The sequence below is a fragment of the Orcinus orca genome, chromosome 10, assembly GCF_937001465.1.
Source record: "Orcinus orca chromosome 10, mOrcOrc1.1, whole genome shotgun sequence".
NCBI classification, from domain to species: Eukaryota; Metazoa; Chordata; class Mammalia; order Artiodactyla; family Delphinidae; genus Orcinus; species Orcinus orca.
Genome location: NC_064568.1, coordinates 80,322,397 through 80,342,184, shown reverse-complemented (window position 1 = coordinate 80,342,184; position 19,788 = coordinate 80,322,397). Strand labels below are relative to the sequence as shown.

Genomic DNA, 19,788 nt, shown 5'->3' with positions numbered 1-19,788 from the left:
GAAATTATAAGGGTTTTTATACATGTTGCAAATATGTGAATGAATATGTTATATATTAACTTTTATTTTAATTTCTATCAACTGTTAACAAATTGAGAGCCCCCCTCATCAATGATGGAAATTTGTCAGCTTGAATAAAATCACTGTCTGAGGGGCTGGAGATTATCATTTGATAATGTCTACTGGTTATTCTTAGAACCATGTCTTATTTCATTGGGCTGAAAGCCCTTCCACCCTCCTTTTTTTTTTTTTTTTCACATGGGATTGATTTTGTTGAGGAGGGGTGTTTTAGGGCTAAGTGGGTCAAGTATACACTGGGAATTAAAGGCTAATTCAGAATAAAACAGGCTTCACAATTTAATTGATTTATCACTATTTGTCCAGAATGTTCTGGAGGCTCTACTCTGAAGAAAATAGCTACAGCAAGACATGAGAAAAATAGTCATGCTTCAGTTGGAAGCTCAGCTTCCAAAGTCATCAATATATAACTTAGTTCTGAGGGCAGGAGAAAATGTGTAAAATTGATACTGGGGGGTAATTTCTTAACCTATCTTTTATGGGCAATCATGATATTTATGGAATTTCAAGGTTAACTTGGAGGGAAATACAGATTATTTAGAAACACAATTTGTTGTTTTGGATTCAGTGAACAGGACCCGACAAAAAGTTTATTAGGGAGATGAGTCTAAAATTTTGATCAATATTTATTAAATATATGCAGTTTTTTTAATACATCAGTTATACTTCATTAAAGCTGTAAAAGAATTTAATGCATTAGAGAAGCAGAAAAACAAATATAATTTTGATGAGTTCCCATTCTATTGATGAACAAGTACGTATTGATGAGTGTCCTTGAAACATAATAGTTAATTATGAAGTATGACACACACGTTCAGAAAAGTTTGCAAAGTAAAAAGTACAAGTTCAACTAAATAAGAATCCATTCTAGTGGGTATGTAGTGGGATCTCATGGTTGTTTTAATTTGCATATCTCTAATATTTAATGTGATTTGAGCACTTTTAACATTTTTATTTTCTATTTGGTATCTTGTTTTGTGAAGTAGCCGTTCTCTTGCCATTTTTTTAAAAAAAATAGATCTTTATTGGAGTATAATTGCTTCACAATACTGTGTTAGTTTCTGTTGTACACCAAAGTGAATCAGCCATATGTATACATATGTCCCCATATACCCTCCCTCTTGAGCCTCCCTCCCATCCTCCCTATCCCACCCCTCTAGGTCATCTCAAAGCACCGAGCTGATCTCCCTGTGCTACGCTGCTGCTTCCCACTAGCTAACTATTTTACATTCGGTAGTGTATATAAGTCTTTGCTACTCTCACTTCACCCCAGCTTCCCCCTCCCATCCTGTGTCCTCAAGTCTACTCTCTATGTCTACATCTTTATTCCTGCCCTGCCCTTTTAAAATGATGAATTATCTTTTTTATATTGATTTGTTGAAGTCTTTTTTTTCAAATCAAGCAACATTTATTAATAATTACTATTATTATTACAAAAAGCAAATATTGGTTTTCTTTTTAACATCTTTATTGGAGTATAATTGCTTTACAATGGTGTGTTAGTTTCTGCTTTATACAAAGTGAATCAGTTATACATATGTTCCCATATCTCTTCCCTCTTGCATCTCCCTCCCTCCCACCCTCCCTATCCCACCCCTCTAGGTGGTCACAAAGCACCGAGCTGATCTCCCTGTGCTATGCGGCTGCTTCCTACTAGCTATCTATTTTACATTTGGTAGTGTATATATGTCCATGCCACTCTCTCACTTTGTCACAGCTTACCCTTCCCCCTCCCCATATCCTCAAGTCCATTCTCTACTAGGTCTGTGTCTTTATTCCCATCTTACCACTAGGTTCTTCATGACATTTTTTTTCTTAGATTCCATATATATGTGTTAGCATACGGTATTTGTCTCTCTCTTGCTGACTTACTTCACTCTGTATGACAGACTCTAGGTCTATCCACCTCATTACAAATAGCTCAATTTCGTTTCTTTTTATGGCTGAGTAATATTCCATTGTATATATGTGCCACATCTTCTTTATCCATTCATCCGATGATGGGCACCTAGGTTGTTTCCATCTCCGGGCTATTGTAAATAGAGCTGCAATGAACATTTTGGTACATGACTCTTTTTGAATTGTGGTTTTCTCAAGGTATATGCCCAGTAGTGGGATTGCTGGGTCATATGGTAGTTCTATTTGTAGTTTTTTAAGGAACCTCCATACTGTTCTCCATAGTGGCTGAACCAATTCACATTCCCACCAGCAGTGCAAGAGTGTTCCCTTTTCTCCACACCCTCTCCAGCATTTATTGTTTCTAGATTTTTTGATGATGGCCATTCTGACTGGTGTGAGATGATATCTCATTGTAGTTATGATTTGCATTTCTCTAATGATTAATGATGTTGAGCATTCTTTCATGTGTTTGTTGGCAGTCTGTATATCTTCTTTGGAGAAATGTCTATTTAGGTCTTCTGCCCATTTTTGGATTGGGTTGTTTGTTTTTTTGTTATTGAGCTGCATGAGCTGCTTATAAATTTTGGAGATTAATCCTTTGTCAGTTGCTTCATTTGCAAATATTTTCTCCCATTCTGAGGGTTGTCTTTTGGTCTTGTTTATGGTTTCCTTTGCTGTGCAAAAGCTTTGAAGTTTCATTAGGTCCCATTTGTTTATTTTTGTTTTTATTTCCATTTCTCTAGGAGGTGGGTCAAAAAGGATCTTGCTGTGATTTATGTCATAGAGTGTTCTGCCTATGTTTTCCTCTAAGAGTTTGATAGTTTCTGGCCTTACATTTAGGTCTTTAATCCATTTTGAGCTTATTTTTGTGTATGGTGTTAGGGAGTGATCTAATCTCATACTTTTACATGTAGCTGTCCAGTTTTCCCAGCACCACTTATTGAAGAGACTGTCCTTTCTCCACTGTACATTTCTGCCACCTTTATCAAAGATAAGGTGTCCATATGTGCGTGGGTTTATCTCTGGGCTTTCTGTCCTGTTCCATTGATCTGTCTTTCTGTTTTTGTGCCAGTGCCATACTGTCTTGATAACTGTAGCTTTGTAGTATAGTCTGAAGTCAGGGAGCCTGATTCCTCCAGCTCCGTTTTTCGTTTTCAAGATTGCTTTGGCTGTTTGGGGTCTTTTGTGTTTCTATACAAACTGTGAAATTTTTTGTTCTAGTTCTGTGAAAAATGCCATTGGTAGTTTGTTAGGGATTGCATTGAATCTATAGACTGCAATGAACATTTTGAGCAGGCGTCTCACTGTTGTGGCCTCTCCCGTTGCGGAGCACAGGCTCCGGACACTCAGGCTCAGCAGCCATGGCTCACGGGCCCAGCCGCTCCGCGGCATGTGGGATCTTCCCGGACTGGGGCACGAACCCATGTCCCCTGCATCGGCAGCCGGACTCTCAACCACTGCACCACCAGGGAAGCCCCGTAACTCTTTTTGAATTATGATATTTTTCAGAGTATATGCCCAGTAGTGGAATTGCTGGGTCACGTTGGAATGTACCTTTTGTTGGTTATATGTGTTACAAATACCTTTGCCCACTCTGTGGCTTCCTTTTTCACTTTCTTAATGTTATCTCTAGATAATTGGAAAACCTTTATTTAATACAATTCAGTTTATAGACCTTTCTCAAGATGGATTGTACATTTTGATTGAACTATGGTAGACGAGTATATGCAATATGGTTTTTTTTTTAACATCTTTATTAGAGTATAATTGCTTTACAATGGTGTGTTAGTTTCTGCTTTACAACAAAATGAATCAGTTATATATATACATATGTTCCCATATCTCTTCCCTCTTCCATCTCCCTCCCTCCCTCCCACCCTCCCTATCCCACCCCTCCAGGTGATCACAAAGCACTGAGCTGATCTCCCTGTGCTATGTGGCTGCTTCCCACTAGCTATCTACCTTACATTTGGTAGTGTATATATGTCCATGCCTCTCTCTTGCTTTGTCACAGCTTACCCTTCCCCCTCCCCATATCCTCAAGTCCATTCTGTAGTAGGTCTGTGTCTTTATTCCTGTCTTACCCCTAGGTTCTTCATGACATTTTTTTTTCTTAAATTCCATATATATGTGTTAGCATACGGTATTTGCCTCTCTCTTTCTGACTTACTTCACTCTGTATGACAGACTCTAGGTCTATCCACCTCATTACAAATAGCTCAATTTTGTTTCTTTTTATGGCTGGGTAATATTCCACTGTATATATGTGCCACATCTTCTTTATCCATTCATCCGATGATGGGCACCTAGGTTGTTTCCATCTCCGGGCTATTGTAAATAGAACTGCAGTGAACATTTTGGTACATGACTCTTTTTGAATTGTGGTTTTCTCAGGGTATATACCCAGTAGTGGGATTGCTGGGTCATATGGTAGTTCTATTTGTAGTTTTTTAAGGAACCTCCATACTGTTCTCCATAGTGACTATATCAATTTACATTCCCACCAACAGTGCAAGAGTGTTCCCTTTTCTCCACACCCTCTCCAGCATTTATTGTTTCTAGATTTTTTGATGATGGCCATTCTGACTGGTGTGAGATGATATCTCATTGTAGTTTTGATTTGCATTTCTCTAATGATTAATGATGTTGAGCATTCTTTCATGTGTTTGTTGGCAATCTGTATATCTTCTTTGGAGGAATGTCTATTTAGGTCTTCTGCCCATTTTTGGATTGGGTTGTTTGTTTCTTTGTTATTAAGCTGCATGAGCTGCTTATAATTTTGAAGATTAATCCTTAGTCAGTTGCTTCATTTGCAAATATTTTCTCCCATTCTGAGGGTTGTCTTTTGGTCTTGTTTATCGTTTTCTTTGCTGTGCAAAAGCTTTGAAGTTGCTTTAGGGTCATCATATGACCAATATTTGTGAATGTTTTATGCAAGCTTGAAAAGAATATGTATTCTTTGTGAGTCTAGTTTTGCATCTACACATATTATGTTGTTTGCTAATTATATTAGTCAAAACTGTTGCATCCTTACTATTTTCTTGTTTATTTAATTTGCCACTGTTATTTTTGGTATATCTGCTCATTTTTGCTTTATTCTGAAGCTATGATGCTAGGCACATACATACTTACTATTCTTATAACATCGGTGTCTTTTTTACTGTGGAGTATCCCTCTTTATTTTTAATTGTTTTCTGCAAGAGGATTGGTTAAAATTACTTAGTTCACCATTTTGGGGACAAAATAGATGTGAACTTTGCTGGAAAGACACAGCTCCTTCTCTCAGGGAGTGTACTGTAAAGAGGAGGCAGTCTGATAAAAGACACTTACAGTACAGTCTTGAAGCACTGAGGTAAAAGCATGGCCTGTGTGGTAGCCCACAGCGGGCTACTTAAAACAGACGTAGTTGACAAGGAAGGCTCCCAGAGGAGGTGGCCTCTGAGCTGGGTTTGCTCTTGTTTGGGGACTCGGTTTAGGTGGCTCAGCTCTCAAGCGTGGCAAGGAAACTGGGGCGCAGGTGGCGGGGAAGGAAGGGGTTCTAAATGCACAAAGCTGTTCCCAATCATTTGCTATTTCAAGGAGTTTTCCGATGTCCGCTATTGTAAATAGGTAGCACTGCAGTGGAGAACTTTGAGCATGAACCCTTGCCCGTGTTCTATACTATTTCTTTAGGACAAGTTCCTCGAAGAAGACTTACTGCAGCAAGAGGTGCGGACATTTTTATGCACAAAAGGGGGCATCTAGCTCTAGGTCATAGGAGGCTTTTAGAAATAAATTATAGTGGAGCCAAGTTTTGAGGGATGATTAGGAGTTAGACAGGATGAAAGTAGGTATATAAAAGCCTGGGGAATCTCACGGGCACAGAGGAGGGTGGAGGTAAATAATTCAGGGTGGGCTGGCTTAGTCACAAGCTGTGGGGAGTCATACTAAAAGAGTGGACTTAAATGTAAACTAGGTTTATATTTGATTCCATCAAAGAAGTTCAGTTAATAAAATCGTATAAAGTCCTTTAACCTTTTTCTTACCTTTGAAGTTCATGGAATCCATTTGTACCATATTCCTCAAATCATTATAACCGTTATCTTTTATATACCAGAACTTATTTTCCTTCCATCTCCCCAGGTGATTTTAGCATCTGGAACGTATTCTGTTTCCCCTCCGTTGCCCACCGTCATCCTAAGTTGTGACAACTTCCGTTTACTTCTTTCCTATTCCGCTACGTCCATGTGTCCTCGGATGGGACTTATAAGTCTCAGCCCAGCTTCCCCACTTTTTAGCTGTGTAATTTCTGACAGGTTTTTTAACCTCTCTCTGTCTCCGTTTCCTTGTGAGAGCCTCAACAATATCCTTCACAGGGTTGTGATAATTGAATGAAATATGCAAAAACACCTGGCTTGTCTCGGCAGCATGAGAACAAGGATTTCCCCTCCATCGTGAGTATCTGCATTCATCCAGGTTGAAAATGCCTTTTGTTACAGTTTAGAGCAGCTTGAAGCAGCTTTAAAAAGGGAAATCAGAGAAGAACTGCATGATCCCATGAGCCTTCTCTTAGCGGTGGCTCCTCTCATTTAGGGGCAAAGCCCAAGCTGGTGAGAGCACCTCACCTTTCTTTGAGCGCTAGATTTGAGCATAAAATGAGGAGTCCGGACTTTAAGGCTTTCCCTTTACCAGTTTTCACGCATTTGAGAAGCACTGCATTTTCATGTTAAAATAGTATCTATTTCCTTCTCTTAGGTACTCTTGCCTTCTTTCTGCTCCGTCCCTATTCTCCATCTTTCCCTTCCCCCACATCACAAAAAAGAATACAAACTTTGGTCATTTCAGATACCAAAATATCACGGCAGGCTGACTAATTTTGCACAGACTTTCTGTGAAAGCTCCACATGTGCTGCCGTTTTGGGTTGCATAATTGATTTAATCTCTGATTTTAGAGGAACACTGAACTCTTTTCGTGGGACTCTGTGTACATTTCTCTAGGGCAAAAACTGTCCTACTTTTTTTCTCTCTGGTATCTGTTTAGTGCTAGACCATTTTCCCCCAAGAATCTAAACTACCCTCCGTGAAATAAATGAAATCACAGTTGGAAAACGGCTTACTGGCCAGATAAGAGCTATACCACGCACATTTTCTTCACATTCTCCTCCTTCCCACATCCCTTCTTTCTGCTCTCGCACATCTTTGTTTTGGCTAAGAGGATGTGTTAGTCACTCAGCTGAGGATTGACGTTCCCTACGTGGAGCCTCTGTGTACCTTAGCGTTTTATTGGGAAAGCACACGCTGTGGGGTCCAATCCTTGCATGCCCGTTGGCCTACTGTGTGACTCCAGGGAAATTTACTTACCCCTCTGAGTCTTACTTTCAACAGTCCCTGTAGACCAATGGTTGTGCAGGCTGAACTCTAGAGCTAGGTATGTAGCAAGCTGGAAACTCATACCGAGCCTTTGGCTAACCAGGTATATATATGGGGTGCCAACTGGGGAAAATGATTTTATGCCCCTGAAAGACCACTTAGCCAAAAGCACAACCAGGCAATTTGAAGTTTCCATTTACTTCATTTTACCATATTTGGCAACCTCATTTTACCATATTTGGCAACCTCATTTTACCATATTTGACAACCTCATTTTGGGTTATGTTTTCAGGAATTTCTAAGTGGAAAGGCATGTTTGATAGCAGATGTGTTTTGTCAACTTCTCCAATCCAGTATATAGTTTGGAGACAATCTTCTCACTAGTTGCTTCTTAAAAAATCTAATGCTTTGTAATATTTTATGTACTCTAAGATATATTTTCTGAAGAAAATAATCTTTGCCAGGTCCGTACTCAGAAACACAATTTTAGTAATTTCCCCAAATTATTCTCATACTGTGAAAGTGACCAAAGTCTGCTGTTTACATCAGCAGATTAAGGTCAAAAGTAATTCCCAACTGCTATTTGAGTATCACAGCTTGAAGGTTGTGTCCTTTTACTGCTAAAAGAATTTAGGCTTAGATAATAACCTATTACTTGTTTAATAGAACACAGCATAAACAGACCATTGTTCAAATTCAGACTGATACTTACTAGTTGGATAAATTTGGACGAGTCCCTTAACCCCTTAGCCTCATTCTGTATGAATATTTAACACTGAGATAAGAATCATATTTACTTCTCAAGTGTGTTGTGAAGATTTTTTTTTTTTAAATGCCAGGGGAATGGGTGCAGTAGATTTATGGTGATCAGTATTTTTTTTTTTTTTTTGGTATGCGGGCCTCTCACTGTTGTGGCCTCTCCTGTTGTGGAGCACAGGCTCGGGACACGCAGGCTCAGTGGCCATGGCTCACGGGCCCAGCCGCTCCGTGGCATGTGGGATCCTCCCGGACTGGGGCACGAACCTGTGTCCCCTGCATTGGCAGGTGGACTCTCAACCACTGCGCCACCAGAGAAGCCCCAGTATATTTTTTTAAATTTATTTATTTATGGCTGTGTTGGGTCTTCGTTTCTGTGCGAGGGCTTTCTGTAGTTGTGGCAAGCGGGGGCCACTCTTCATTGCGGTGCGCGGGCCTCTCACTATCGCAGCCTCTTTTGTTGCGGAGCACAGGCTCCAGATGCACAGGCTCAGTAATTGTGGCTCACGGGCCCAGTTGCTCCGCGGCATGTGGGATCTTCCCAGACCAGGGCTTGAACCTGTGTCCCCTGCATTGGCAGGCAGACGCTCAACCACTGCGCCACCCGGGAAGCCCCTGTTGTGAAGATTTAATGCTAAAATACGTGTAGAGCAATGTGGGGATCCAGCGGTAGACAGTGTATCAATCAGGTTTTGCTGTAATAATGTTGTGTAACAAAGAATCACCAAGTCTCAGTGGCTCACAACAACAAATGTTGATGCCAGACTTGATCTGACTTGGTTCCAGCTCATGGGTTCCATTCTGGTCTGCTGTGTACGTCTCTTCATCCAGGCCCTAGAGGTTATTTAAGAAATTCTCCTTTCATGGCAGGGAACATTATTGCAAGTGACCTGGTGAAACTTGCCAAGCATTTTAAAGCGTCAACTCAGAATTGGCATTACTGTCACTTCTACCTGAATTTCATTGGGCAAAACAAGTCATGTGTCCAGGCTCAGTATTAATAGGTCAGGAAAGTATACTCTGCCCTAAGAAGAGTGAATATTTGCTGAACAATAATCCAATCTCCCTCAGAGAAGTTTACTGCATCTCATTTTTCCACCTTTTCTTTTTTCATCTATGAACACTGGCTTTTCTCCATCTAGTCTACTTTATAGCATCTACTTTGCATTCTCAAAATTACATCACAATTTCCCTCTCCCTCCTTAAATTTCAAATTAATTTACATGATATACTTTTCTTGTAAACAGGTACTTTAGAAAATCCCTTAGAAAAAGAAAAAAAGCTCCTGATTCTCCTTAGAGCTTCAGAGGGAGTCTTTTGTGACCGTTTCATCGGAATTCGTATTGATCCAGGAACAATTGGTAAGAGTAAAGTGCAGCTTTATTAAAAATGAAATGTGTGTGTGTTTCTGATAGGGAAGTACCATTCATAGAACACCTACTAAATTCCAGGCAATCTTCTAGAGAATTTATTATTTCACTTACCAGCTCTCCTGTAAGGAGTATACATTTTACAGATGTCAAAAACTAAGCCTCAGAGATGGTGAACAATATGCAGAAAGCCACACAGTTTTATACTGTCAGAACTTAGATTCATATCCAGATTGGTCACACACCAAAGGCTGGATGAAGAGTCTGTGTTATCAACTTTAAATACTATGTGGTTATTGATACATTTTTTAAACTGATAGCTCTATAGATTACTAAGAATCATTTACTGTTGGCAGTTTCTTCCTTTGATACTGCCACAATACCAAATCCTGTTTTATTTTATTATTTTTTTAATGTTTATTTATTTATTCATTTATTTATTATTAGTCATCCATTTTATACACATCAGTGTATACAGGTTAATCCCAATCTCCCAATTCAAATCCTTTTTTAAAGCACAGAAGAGCACAGAAACTAGGACTGGACTTGTATAACTATGATGTAAGGGCCACTCAATAAATTACTTTTAAGGGAAAGGTATAGGAGGCTTTTTATAGATTTCTAGCATTTTAAAACTATATTTGTATGGTAATCCTAATTTTATAAGATTTCAGCGACTCAGTAAAAACAATCATGTTAGGATAGTTCGAAGTTTGGTAACCTGGTTTCATAAAGTATAGCCATTGCCGTATAATACTTTGATAGTGCTTTATTGTTTTCAAATGATTTTTCATATATGCTATTTATTTTATCTTTTTAAGAATATGAGGTTAAGGAATATTTTACTTTTCTCAAATTGACAAGCTAGATGGATCACAACAGGAGCATGGACTCTTTTTGCCTGTGGTGTCCACTCTGTTCCAGGGAGTGCCACGTTGAACTGGACTTTGTGTTAGGAGCATATGAGGGTGCCTGTCTTGATCCCCAGTGCCAGCTGTATTGCCAAACAAGTGTTTCTAAAAATTTCTCTGATACTAAATGAAAAAGGAATGAAAAAACAAGTGTTTCTAAAAATTTCTCTGATACTAAATTGAAAAAGGATACTGAATTGAAAAAATTTCTCTGATACTAAATTGAAAAAGGAATGTTTGTCACTGCATGCTTAAAATTTGGTGATATCATAAGTAAATAACATATTTTAATCTCTTCAAGTATTATAATCGCCTTGAAACAACTAGGAAATGGTGTCATTTTACAGTTAACCTTTGGTGATTGGGAATGATCAAGAAATCTGCTTTCTGGTAAACTGAAGGAAATAAACTGGTTTTTGTTAAAATCTTTGTAGTTGGAAATTTCTCTAAATTATTCCATTTTACTCTCCTGTCTAGCTTACTTAGCTAATAGTGATTAATTTTTTGATGATGATGATATTATTATTATTATGAAAGATTGATTCCAGGTCCTGTCCTAAAAGTGGGAGTATTTTTTCCATTTCCACTAATCCTTATTTTAGTTTTATTATCTTCTGAATTTTTGCTGAATTAGAGTATGGTAAAATTATGGATGTTGACTTAAACACTTGGTTAGGTTCTAATTAACTGAGCTTTTTTAGTTCACATTGGATGAAAACCCAAGGCATATTATTTGTACCTTACTGGTTTTTACTTCCCTTACACATTTTCTGCTAAAATTTGTGAAATCTTTAGATTTCAAGATTAGTGATTTGCAATAAAATGGGGGTGCACTAATCCAGGAGTATGAAGACAATCAATCCATTTGGGTGCAGGAATAAACTATTAGAACTTTTATTCAAACATGTATGAATATATTCATTTGTATGTATGGTTATTTATCTACAAACAAATAGACATGTGTTAGGTGTGCATGATCATAATTTTGTTACTGCTTGGGTTCATGCTCAAAACATGTTTAGACCACTAGAATACGAGGAATTTTGCTTCATGTGATTTTAAATGGCAATAAAATGTGTAAGAGGAAATACCTGAAGGAATAAAACTGGACTGCATCAAGCATGTCCCTGGTAAGACTTTAATTTATGAGTCTGAAATAAATTATATTTTGAACAAATGAGCTAGAGATTTATCCTTTGATATCTGTAATACAAAAATATCTGAGATCCAGCTATGGAAAACAAAGCTAATAGCAGCAAATCTCTTTCCTCAGGGAACAAAATTACCTTGCCTTTGGAAAGTCTACTGTATAACACAAAATATCAAAACCAGTTAACTTCAAACAGAATTGCAAATGGTTTGGAGTGACTTACTGGTAGAAATCTAACTAGTTAGCTGGGAATAGACCATTAGAGTGGTCTATTTCCCAGCTCTTGGATTACTAGATGTGGTGTAGCATTCATTTCTCTATAGCTTTTGAGAGAATAAAAATGTTTCATAGCCAAGTGAGATGTTAAGTGTTCTTTTTCTGATAAGGTGGACATCTTCATATATAGTTTCTATATCATGTATCTTGCACAATAAGCTCTCTAATGAGTTTTGCTTATGTGGCCTTAATTTCTTGGAAGGATTTTCCTATCCAACTGTTGCTCCTTTTATTTTCAGGGGTGTTTGGGAAACTTCAGCTTCATAGTGCTTATCCTAAGAAATCCTGGACACATCTTGGGGCTGACATTGCCTCAGGCAATGAGAGGTAAGGAATGAGAGTAACTTAGGGATGTAGCTTTTGGTTTGGTTTGCTTCTGCTGGAGGTTTTTTTACAATATGAAATTAAATTTTAGATTAAGGATCATAAGTTAAGGATGAATAAATAGAAAAATAAAAGGCTAGAAGGAATTTAAAATATTCTCTGTCACATAATGGAGGAAGAACAAAACAAGCTAAAGGCAGGGGGGATATAATTTATTTAAGGAGTAAATTTTAGATCATACATGTTTTCTGCTGCCAATAAATCTTTAAAAATATGAATTCTGTGAGATAATAGATGAAATATAAGGAGGGACCGCAATGTCTGAATTGAAATGATAGGTGGTGAAGAGATAGATAGAAATGAAATAAGAGTGAGATGAAGCACATAAAGAATCTTACGGAATTTAAATTGCAGTAATAGAATTTAATAATGCATTGGAGGTAGTAAAGAATGAAATCACTACTGTGTCAAAGCGAGCAGGCAACATGAAGAAATTGATGGAGTCTACATGAATGAAGAAGACAAAATCAAGAGATAAAAATAATAAAAGAGAAGGTATTAGAAATAGAGAACAGAAAATAAAAGCGCATTTTGATAACTGCTCTTTTTAATGAGTCCAGAATAATGACAACACAAAGAATAACTAAAACTTAACTAAAATACACATAACAGACCTGGGATTATTTCTATTTAATTTGAATAACATCGAGAATAATGATAGATACATATCCTCACAGTACAAGAAAAAAAAGTGAAAAAGTAAAAGAAAAACAAAAAGGGACATAAAGCTTGATAACATTAGAATTTTCTGCAATATCAAATGTAGGAAGATAGTGGTGCAAAATCTAGAAATGTTCAGGGGAAAAAAGATTATAAGCAAAGGCCTGGCTTGTAAACATAGACCCTGCTAAAATGCTGTTCACATGTGAATGTAAACAAAAGATTTCTTTTGCTTTGCAAGAACTGAAAAAAATTTAAAAATGTGTTATAATACAGAGATTAAACTGAGTCTAAAATTTAAGAATACAAATAGAATTCAGGAATTGTATAAAGGTAGATAAAGTATAGATATCAAAGGCAAGCATTGGAATAAGTTAAATATAATACTGTAACTATGGTTATTAAAATAAGACAAATTCTAATTGCTCTTATAAAAGAAACTATATAAAATCTGAAAGTTAATGTATTAGTCAGGGTTCTGTTTCTATAAAATATATATAATAGTAGATTATATGTGTATGTATGTGTATGTGTATATATATTATATACACTATAATATATAAAGAGATATGTTTCAAGGAATTAACTCATATGCCTAGGAGAGCTATAAGTTCAAAATTTTGTAGGGCAGACTGGCAGGGTGCAAAGACTTGAGCAGGATCTGATACTGTAATCTTGAAGTAGAATTTCTTCTTTTTCAGGGAAACTTCAATTTTGCTTTAAGGTCTTCCAACTGATTGATGAGGCCCACCCACATTATTGAGGACCATTTCCTTCACTTAGTCACCTGACTGTAGATGTTAACCACATTTGCAAAATACCTTCACAACAACAGTAAGCTTCCTGTTTGATCGAATACCTGGCTACTATAGCCTAGCCAAGGTGACACATAAACTAACCATCACAGGTTATAATTCTCAAATAAAAATCTAGGTTTGAAATTGGGGACTATAGCCACAGGAAACTGGAGATGGAGCATAAGAGAGCCATAGGAAGTAAATATGTAAATATGAGTTAATTCTAACAGAATTAAAAATAGGACATATAGGGCTTCCCTGGTGGCGCAGTGGTTGGGAGTCTGCCTGCCGATGCAGGGGACGCGGGTTCGTGCCCCGGTCCAGGGGGATCCCACATGCCGTGGAGTGGCTGGGCCCGTGAGCCATGGCTGCTGAGCCTGTGCGTCCGGAGCCTGTGCTCCACGACGGGAGAGGCCACAGCAGTGAGAAGCCCACGTACCACAAAATAAATAAATAAATAAATAAATAAGTAAAATAAGACATATACCTTCCAAATCACCAGAGAGGAAAAAGAATGAAAGAAACTATAAAATAAAGGGTGAAATACAGAGAAGACCATGAAATAGTGATAACTAAAACAACAAAAAAGGTACAAAATGACAATAAAAGTAAGAAAGTAAGAATAAATCTGCCAATTATAAAAAGAAAATATGCTTGTTAAAAATGACCCTATATAGAAAAAAAATTAGTAATGAATAAAAATGTAATCATAACTTTTTTTATCAGAGGAAAACAAACTAGTTCAGAAAAATGTTTAGTTAAATATTGGACAAAATGAATCCTTAAAATAAAAATAAAATGGAAGCAAGGACTTCAAAATTATTCACAAGAAAAGTAAAAAATCAAAATAAATGCATTTTATATTAATAAAGACTTCAATCTTCAGTGAGACCCTAGTAGTACGGAAAGTTTTATACCAGATAACATAATATAGAAATATATAAAGTAAACCTGTAAAAAATATGAAAGGAAATAAACAGAAACAAAAATAGTAATGAAAGTAATAAAATTTACTTACCTCTTTCAGTTTTTAACCTTTAGATTAAAATTATAAAGAAAATATTAAGAAATATAACCAATATAATAAAGGCAATTTAATTTGTATATATGTACAATATATCTTTAATATATATAATTAAAAACCTTAATGAATTTTAATAAACAGAAATTATATATTGATACAATATAATCACAATAAAATAAACATGGAGATTAAAATAAAAGTTTAGCCAACAACCTTAATGTCTTGCAAGATGGAAGAAAAAAAAGATAAACGCTCTCCTACATAACTTTTGTATCTAAGAGGAGATCAAACCTTTATCAATAGACTACTTGGAAAATAACAGTAATGAGAGTATTACATGAGAGATGGCCATACGTGTCATCACATTAAATGCTTTCATTGTTGAATAAGAAAGTACAAAATAAACTAAGTTGTCAATGTAAGAAATCAGAAAGAAAATAACCAACAAATCTAATGAAATCAATCCGTACCTGATAAAGGCAGAAATTGATGAATTACAAAGTAGGAAATTAATAGACTTGATTTTTTTTTAGAGGTACTGGTTTAATCTCTAATAACTAACCATACAAAGAAAACAAAATGTAATTCAGAAATGGGGATTCAACTATAATAGATATCAAAGAGATTAAAATTGTAATCTAAAAATGTATATATCTATAGAGTGTCATTCTGAAATTTAAAAATTATATATAGAAATATAAATGATTGGGACTTCCCTGGTGGTGCAGTGGTTAAGAATCCACCTGCCAATGCAGGGGACACAGGTTCGAGCCCTGGTCTGGAAAGATCCCACATGCCACGGAGCAACTAAGCCCATGCACCACAACTACTGAGCCTGTGCTCTAGAGCCTGTGAGCCACAACTACTGAGCCCACGTGCCACAACTACTGAAGCCCGCATGCCTAGAACCCATGCTCCACAACAAGAGAAGCCACCACAGTGAGAAGCCCATGCACCACAACGAAGAGGAGCCCCCGCTCGCCGCAACTAGAGAAAGCCCGTGCACAACAACAAAGACCCAACACAGCCAAAAATAAATAAATAAATTAATTAATTAAAAAAAAAGAAATATAAATGATCATAATCGGCTAAAGAAGAATAAAACTGAAAGAACCAATAACAGCAAGACATAAAGTTATCACAAATTTATTCCCAAGAATACATTTGGCTCAAGTAAATTTATGTCATGTTTTTCTAGCCATTCACTTAGTCATCAGACACTTATTGTGTTGTACAATCTATTCCATAGCATAGGAAAATATGTGAAGCTTTCCAATTTGTTTTAGCAAGCAAGCATAAAGTAATTTATAAAACAGCTGCTAAAGGTAACTCAAAAAAAGAAAACTAAGGCAACATCCAAGCCATATCCTAAATAAAACAGCAACAAATGAAATCCAGTAATTTATTTTTTAAAAAAAGAGTATGATTTATTCAAGTGAAGGATGGTTCAAAATGAAATAATTAATTAATATAATTTACCTAAACAAAAAATATAAAGACTAAGAACGTGTTCAGTTTGATACAAAACAGAAATGCATTTAGTAAAATTCAGCTTGCATTCTTGGAATAAACAGTAAATTAAGACTATAAGGATACTTTTTCTTCTAAAAATAGAACTACCATATGACCCAGCAATCCCACTACTAGGCATATACCCTGAGAAAACTATAATTCAAAAAGAGTCATGTACCAAAATGTTCACTGCAGCTCTATTTACAATAGCCAGGACATGGAAGCAGCCTAAGTGTCCATCAACAGATGAATGGATAAAGAAGATGTGGCACATATATACAATGGAATATTACTCAGACATTAAAAAAAAAGAAATTGAGTTATTTGTAGTGAGGTGGATGGACCTAGAGTCTGTCATACACAGTGAAGTAAGTCAGAAAGAGAAAAACAAATACCGTATGCTAACACATATATATGGAATCTAAAAAAAAAAAAAGGTCATGAAGAACCTAGGGGCAAAACAGGAATAAAGACACAGACCTACTAGAGAATGGACTTGAGGATACGGGGAGGGGGAAGGGTAAGCTGGGACAAAGTGAGAGAGTGACATGGACATATACACTACCAAAGGTAAAATAGCTAGCTAGTGGGAAGCAGCCGCATAGCACAGGGAGATCAGCTCGGTGCTTTGTGACCACCTGGAGGGGTTGGATAGGGAGGGTGGGAGGGAGGGAGACACAAGAGGGAAGAGATATGGGGACATATGTATATGTATAACTGATTCACTTGTTATAAAGCAGAAACTAACACACCATTGTAAAGCAATTATACTCCAGTAAAGATGTTAAAAAGAAAAGAAAAAGGAAATAAATAGGGTGGTATGATCCAAGATAGCTGGGGGTGGGGGTATCAGGTGTACCCTTTTATATTGAATGGACAAGGAAGATCCTTCTGGAGAAGGGAAATTTAAGCTGAGATATGAATGGTAAGAGGGATCCTCCTGTTTGGTGAGAATGGACAAGAGTTCTCAGTGAAGGACGGACATCCAGCTGTGTCTCTGAGGTGGCCTTTGGGGCTTGGGGAACAGAAAGGTGGTCACTCTAGCTGGACCAGAGTGAGCAGTAGGTAGAGTTGCATGACACGACAGATGCCAAGTCACATGGTACCTTGTTTAGGTGTGAGAGGTCAAAGGGAAGCTACTGAAAGGTTTTATGCAGGGGAATTGGTGGAGTCTGATATAGGTTTTGAAAATCACTCTGGCTGCTATGTAGATGATGGATCATGGAGACAAGAGCAGAAGCTGGGGTATCAGGAGGTCAGTCGAGGTCAAAAATCATAATGGCTAGGACTAGAGGGAGTGGAGATTGAGAGAAGAAATGATGCTGTCTGGACTTGCTCATGAATTGAATGTTGAGGTGAGGGAAGTCCTTCAGGTTTTTGATTGACCAACCTGGTGGGTGGTGGAAGCACGCACTGAGATGGGGAGACTGGGAGAGGAACAAGCTTGTCAGGGTGGACGATAGTAGGGATGTGCTGAGTTGGAGACACCAAGTAGAGATGTGAAGAAGGCAATTTAACACATAACTTAGGGCTCACGGAGACAGTGATAGGGAGTCATCCTGGAAGTGGATGATGTTATTGATAAGAAGACTATCAATGGGTAGAGGAGAAAACTGGAGCCTGGAAATGAGATTGGGGCCAGTCTTATTTTTTAGAAGTTGATAGAGGAGGACCCAGCACAGGTGATTGAGAAACAGAGACCCAAGAGGTGATTCTGTGCTGGGAGAAAGAATGGAGAACACGAGGGACTTGAAAGAATGCCAGGATGGCTGACAAAGAGAACAGACCAAGCCATGATGATAGGATTCCAAGGGGTAGTTACGGGTCAGGGCCATATTCATTGGTGATGTCAAGAATTTTTGTGTTTGGCCTCCTGAACATTGTGCAGCTGTTTTAGGTTTCTAAGGGGATAGTATGGGTGGGAGGTAGCACCGATAATCACATTTTTATATCTTAAAAAAAATATTTCTAGCTATAATGCAGACTATAAGAGGAGTCAGAAATGGATCTAGAGATATCACTTAGGAGGTGCAAGCAAGAGATAGTGTAACTTGTGGTTAGGAGCTGAAGTGGCCATGGAGAGAAGTGGGCAGATGTACAGACAGGACATAGAATCTCTTGGATGAATCGGGCGTGAGGTGCTTTCTTGGTTCTGGTTTACGTAGATGGATGGTGGCACCATTCACTAGAGGAGGACTAAACTTTGGGGAAATGATTATGAGCTCAGATTTGGTCATGTTGAGTTTGAAGTGCTTTTCTGATCCCCTAAAGGATTTGTGAGGGAGGCATTTCCAACAGGGATCAATAAGAATCTTTCATCATTATCAGGTTAGCAAGTTGGAATTTGGCAGGAGCCATATGAATGGATTTTTCTTATAAGAATGTGTTAAAAACCTCATTCAGAATCTGAGCTACAGGCTATTTTGAAAGAAACTCAATTTTATTAATTAAAATTAGCGATAGTAATTAACTAGCTGCCACTTACTGAGTTTTTATCATGTGGGCTCACTCTGTGTCAGGCATCTACCAAGCATTTTATATACATGATCTCACTTAAATCTCTGAGTGCTATAAGTTAGGTATTATTATCTTCATTTTACAGATATAAAAACAAAATTATTTAGTATCAGTCCTGATGAGGAGTACTTTAATGAGTTTATATGAATGATATGTAATTATCACAGTGTATTTATTTTATGGATAATTTCTTTTTTTAACCTTTTAAAAATTTGTAACATAATTTAAGACTCACAAGAAGTTGCAAAAATAGTACAGAGTTCCCATGTACCCTTGACTTGGCACTCCCTGGTGGTATCTTACATAACCATAGACTTTATCAAATCCAGCAAGTTGATATTAGTACAGTATTAACCGAACTACAGACCTTATTCAAACTGTTTCTTTAAACATTGATCTACAATCTTTCTTCCATCAAAAGCCAGTTTAGTAAGTCTTTCTAATATACTGTTATGGGGACAGATTTTACTTGGACCCCTTTATGAACTTTCACCAAGAATTCTTTCTACCAGAATTGTAGATCTGAATTTATTTGTATATAATGTATTTATTTTATGAAGGATGTTACAGTGAAATCTTCAGAGGAAAATTTTCATTCTACAAACTTAGACTTTATAAACTTTAACTTTATAAACTTAGGCTCATTTCTTACACTACCAACCAAAGTAAGCTTAGCCAGATATTTGAAAAAAAAATTAAGTTTCTTTTGTTACATATTATTATATCAATTTCTCTCTAAATTAAATTACTCCTTGCTGTTGCTTGCTTCAGTTGACTTTTGGGGAGACTGATGAATAAAAATGTTGGATTTTTGGATTACAGATAAGTCCAAGGAGGTTATACCTAGATTAAAAGAAATTCATTTTTTTATCCATTACAAGTATGTATGTATCCATTAAGTATATTTTACTGTGGGTCTCTTTAGGGAGACCATGTGCTCTTTGAAGTTAAGTGGTTACTTGATGAATCCTATGATAAAGTTTTCAGATTTTATCCTGGTCTGGGAAGATTTTAAACAAGACATGGTCCAATTTATGTTTGAATCTGATTTATGCTGTGTGGACAATTGACTGTTGGGAGGACAAAGGTGGAAGCAGAGAGATTA

At 37.0% G+C, this 19,788-nt stretch overlaps 1 protein-coding gene across 1 annotated transcript in view; it reads left to right on the top strand.

Annotated features, from left to right (window-relative positions):
- Positions 1–19,788, top strand: part of PKHD1 (PKHD1 ciliary IPT domain containing fibrocystin/polyductin) — a 424,641-nt gene that overhangs the window by 288,461 nt on the left and 116,392 nt on the right. Inside the window, exons 53-54 of the mRNA XM_049716350.1 lie at positions 9,330–9,443; positions 12,029–12,116. Coding sequence (XP_049572307.1) covers positions 9,330–9,443; positions 12,029–12,116 — 202 coding nt within the window. The remainder of the gene's footprint in view (positions 1–9,329; positions 9,444–12,028; positions 12,117–19,788) is intronic.